Here is a 5,122-nt window from a genome sequence, read left to right as displayed (position 1 = left end):
CGTGTGCTCCATGGAGTTCAGAAAGATGCCAGATATATTCTCTGGAAAATGTGAAATGATGACGTGGAACTCTCGGTGGGCGACTTGACAGTTGTCGCAAAGTCAAGCAAGTATTTAAAACCTTAGTCGTGGCAATGCTCCGGATTAATAATTCGCGATAATGCAAAATTTGCTAATATAACAAAGGGCTAATTTCCAGATTAATGTAGCATCAGCCGCGTCAGCGCGGGCGGGTGAGCTCTGAGCTGTCGGGAGACTGGTGTGAAGGGTGAAGAAAAAAGAGAGCGATTAAATTTATTTAATGGAACCTTAGTCGTGGCAATGCTCCGGATTAATAATTCGCGATAATGCAAAATTTGCTAATATAACAAAGGGCTAATTTCCAGATTAATGTTCTAATAATGAGCCGTGAGCATCAGCCGCGTCAGCGCGGGCGGGTGAGCTCTGAGCTGTCGGGAGACTGGTGAAGAAAAAAGAGAGCGATTAAATTTATTTAATGGAGTTTACCGTTTACGGGGTGAAAAAAATGGTCCTGTTTATGTGAACCTTGTGCTCTACCTCGGCACCCTCTTTACTCAATAACCAGTTTTGGTACCCTGCTCCTTCTCGGCCATAGCCATAGCCATAGCCATAGCCCAGCTCAAAAAAAGAAGGGAAATAACCCTACGCTTCCCCTTCAAGAAACCCTAATTCCAACTCGCCTTCCCCAGAACCTTAGAGAGCAGCTTGAAGCTCAATCAGCCTGCTGAGAAACCCCTTCAAGCTCTGTAAACCATAATTCTCTCTTCTAAGAAATTCCCTTTCCCCTTCTGTTGCTACTTGAAAAGCAGGTCGACTCACCGTTTTTCTTCTTGGTCCGTCTGTACCGCATGGCTTTTTTGAGTCTGCGCTCGGAAGCTCTTATCTCTGCTTCAGTGAAGAAAGGAAGTTTTTCTTAGCTCTCGCAGATCCTTTGTCCAGGTATTGCTTTGTGTTCGTAGCTTTTTCTTCTGCAATTCAACTCAATTCAAATGATTTGTGGGGCTTTTTTGGGGGCTTGCCAAGCTCTATTGTTTACTTTGATGCAGTTAGGTGTTAGCTTTATCATCTAGGGTTAGGGTTTAGATTTCAGCTTTTTCACTGTAGGGTTGGAGTTTTCACCCTAGAGTTAGTGTTTTCATTTTATTTTATGGCTAGGTTTTCCACTTTTGGTCTAGGTCTACCAATACTGCTAGCTTGAGAATGCTAGCTTGAGAATGCTTTGGATGCGCGAGATCACAGAATTTTGTTTGCCACTGCGTTACCTATCCTATGGGTGGAGATGTGTGATGAAGTGGTTCAGATGAGAGTAAGCTGTACTCTGTCTTCAGATGCGGAGGCTTACTGGTCAGGCAGTGCTACCATTGTTTCTCCGAATTGCTGTTGGCTCTACGCCCACGAGCTTGTGCAAACTCACGCTTGTGCTTTTTCTTATTGTGCTCAACAGGCATGCACAAGTCTGTGCTGCATGTGTGTACACATTATGCACATGTGTGGCATGCTTTCACTGCACGTGTGAGCACATTAGTCATCATGCGCATGCAGTCCCCTCTCTCTCTCTCTCTCTCTCTCTCTCTCTCTCTGTGTGTGTGTGTGTGTGTGTGTGTGTGTGTATGTTGTTGAGTTGCTAACCCTCAATTGTCCACTCTCTGTTGTTTGTTGTCATGTATAGGAAATGACTATCCAGTTGAACATACGGTCACAGCCGCAACCACTGCCCAGCCTCTCCAAAGAGGCTCATTGGGTAAACAGTCTGTCAGATGACACCCTATCCAACTTGGCAGAGGTCGGCGAGCTGAATTCCCTTAAACTGCAGTACACAAGCTTGCGTGATCTGATCGTGGTGTCTCCGACCAAGCGAGGCTCTCCAAGGGTCAAAGAGCTGGAATGGTGTGACCTGTCACAGGTGAAATTGAAAGACCAATTGTTGAAACAGGCTGCCAGGGCCTATCTGCAGCCAAAAGGCAAGGAAATGACTCCGAAAACCCATTTCTTTGCACGATGCTGGACAAGTTTTACCGCCAAGAACAAGTCTCTGGTTGTGAGTGTCAAGGAGTATCTTCAGAGGCAGGCTGAGGCCTGTGTGAAGTTTTTAAGAACTCAGGCTTTCAATCTCATTCAGCGTTTCAAGCCCCATTATGTAGGGTCTCTTTGCGTGAGGCCCAACAAATCGATCTGAACCTCATTCTGCGTATCAGAAGGTTTGCTTACTTTTCTCTAGGTTTCTGTACAGAAAAATGGGCTTTTCTTTCCTTTAACAGAATATGGAGAGGTGATGAGCATCATTGCAAGTGGCTCAAGCTAATAAGCAGGTGAGCACCAACGAAACAAAAAATCACGTCGTCACTCAAAACCGCTTCTCCAGTATGCTGTAGAATCTGTATAAGGTTTTTATGGGAATGGCACAACACTTCAGCACCTCGTGACATGCTATCTAACAAAGTACTTGGTGATGGATGTCCTATAACCTTCCCTTTGTTATTTTGCTGGAGCTTCATTATGTGGCATGGGTATTGTCTTTTTATTTACAATTTTTAGCTTGTTGCTTACATCCTGGTAAGCCAGTATGAACCAAAATATTTGGACGAATATTTATAATAATGTAATACACGTGGCATAATTTTGATTTGCTTGGATCAACCTGGTAACTATGTATACATAGTGCATTACTGTGAAGGTGGCTTGTTTGGAAGTGGTATGTTGACTTATTTTGTTGTTTGTGTGTTGTATGTATGTGTGTATGTTCTGCCTTCTCTTTTGAAGTAGAGCTGGATTGCTCAGCAACATGTTAACTTTAAAGGCACATACATCTCTTCAGCGCATGTTGTGTCTAGTGGTGTTCAAGTAAGGAATGAAAGGTAATGCCTTTCAGTCTTTGTATATGGGTTATGATTGTAAGATTTTGTATTGTAAGGTTTTGTTTAACCGCGGCTTTGTCAGGGATGGCAACCCATCAGTAAACTTGTTCGTTTGTATGTAGTGTATTATCTTGGGTTGTGCTGCCCCAGGGTATTCTCATTCATGTGTGAATTGAGTGTATCTTGACTTGGTTTTGATTAAGTACGATGTGAAATCTGTGATATAATTTGTGTACTTTGCCTTGTTTAACTGTCTTGCTTGTGTCTGCGCATCTGTCCTGCCTTGAAACCTGACATCTGGTGCTGAAATGTGAATCTGCGGTGTCTCGTAACAGAATCTTTAAGTTGAGAAGTTGGTGTTGATTTAATGAAATAGCATCCTTGGTCATCTCTGTACGCCCTTTAACCCCTGCTGGCTAGTCATTAAAGTTCTGGTTCTACCTTGCATGTGAAAATAGTTGCATATAACTCTTTGTAAGGTCGCAGATGGTGTGACGCATTTGTTTAGTCATTTCATCTTGTCTGCAGCGTAGGGAGATGTAATTTGGGACAGCCAGCTGTGGCTTTGTGACGAGTGTGAAGCACTATTCTTGATGTGTTAAAGCAAACTTTTTAGTGAAGCAGTGAGCTTTTGTCAATGTGTGAAGAAAATGTTTTGGTGGCAGTTTCTATTTCTGATGTGATAAAACTGCTTCCAAACATTTCTGTAGTCCAATTGACTTGATTGGTGTAACTCTAAACATGTTCATGCCTGCACTTGCACATGTGTGTGTGCACACGTCTGGTAGATCCTTAAATATTGTCAATTGAAAACAAGAGAGTTTTTCTTGATTCAGAGCTAAGAAGAGCACAACAATTTTTCTGTACTTAAAGTTGCTTACTGCATTGCTTACATGTGCATGTGTGCACATGTTTGGTAGATCTTAAGATATTGTCAATTGAAAACAAAGAGTTAGCTTTGCTCTGAGTTAAGAAAGGCACCACAATTTTTCCATAGTTAAAGCTGCTTATTGCACGATATAGATAGCATCAAAAGAATCTTATGTGTCTACCTCGTGTGTGGGCTCATTATTTGTCCTCCTAATGATACCGTGTACCTTGTCATCATCCATCACCAATGGGGGAGCCCTTGTGTCACTGAAAAGCAGGTCTAAGACTTGGAGCTATCGCGTAGAGGGTTTTGGGGTCACAGGTCTATCTCATGGGCTATCTATCGTGGTGGACATAGACAAATATCAATATGCACAATACTTTGTCCACCAAATATCAATATGCACAATACTGAGGATGATAACATCTCTAGATACATGGAAAAAACGCATTGCCATGCCGCTGCAATCCATATGGTACATTCATCCTCATCCATCCAAAATGTCAAGCATAGGAGAATCGACCTCACTATGTCTATTGCTAGTGGGAAAGTGTCTTATTAAGAAATATGGATCTAAAGAAGCTCATAGCAAGTGATCAAGGCCATAATAATGTTAATACAATATTAAGTTATAGATCAACTAATGACATAGTGATCAAGGCACAAACTCAATAATTTTCGTTGCATTAGGCTTGATCCAAATACATCATTATATAGCTCTCATGGAGCTCATTCCACAAGATACGTGCACCCTTATGCCACCCATGTGTCCATAAATGCTCACGCTACATGTGTCATCGTGTGCTTTCCATGTGCTACCTTTTTGACCATTGACTTCACCGTTTACAAGTGACCATACATATCAACCTTTGATTTAGGACCCTTAGTCTTTCTTCTTTCCCTTTTTAATGTGCATGCTCTCCCCATTGCTCTACACTTGTTACACTATGGCACCACATTTCTCAACACTCCCCCTTGGTGCCATGATGTATAGGCTACTGCAAGGTGGGTGGATGATGTGAGTTACAAAAGATCCATCACTCTCCCTTAGTGCAACATACTATTTAAGGTGATCAAGTGTGGTATTAATCACCCTTCTCTGGGTGCATAAGTTGCTACTCTCAGATGGTCAGGTTTGGGTGTATGTTTTTGGTGAGCGCTTTTTGGTTTTAAGACAAACGGTTTCTCTCTCTACTCTTTCTCTCTCTTCCTCTCTTCTCTCAATTTATTGCAATTTCATAGCATGCTTTTTTAAAAGGACACCATACAAAGATGAAACTTTCAAATTATTCCAATATAAAATTCTAAGACTTTTGCATATTATGACTATCACCTACTACGAGATGTTGAGCACAAACAACAATACAAGAAAGCA

The 5,122-nt window shown here is 41.9% G+C and overlaps 1 protein-coding gene across 1 annotated transcript; it reads left to right on the top strand.

The window, feature by feature from the left end:
• The first annotated feature begins 495 nt into the window (after positions 1-495).
• Positions 496-2,646, top strand: LOC147627341 (uncharacterized). The gene is made up of 2 exons (XM_086815974.1): positions 496-960; positions 1,691-2,646. Exon 2 carries the CDS (start codon positions 1,694-1,696, stop codon positions 2,195-2,197), a length of 504 nt encoding a protein of 167 aa, XP_086672100.1. The 5' UTR covers positions 496-960; positions 1,691-1,693; the 3' UTR covers positions 2,198-2,646.
• The last annotated feature ends 2,476 nt before the right edge of the window (positions 2,647-5,122 follow it).

This window comes from Cibotium barometz, chromosome 21, assembly GCF_041138505.1.
Source record: "Cibotium barometz isolate CiBa-2024 chromosome 21, ASM4113850v1, whole genome shotgun sequence".
In the NCBI taxonomy this organism is placed as follows: domain Eukaryota; kingdom Viridiplantae; phylum Streptophyta; class Polypodiopsida; order Cyatheales; family Cibotiaceae; genus Cibotium; species Cibotium barometz.
This window is presented reverse-complemented; position numbering and strand designations above follow the sequence as displayed.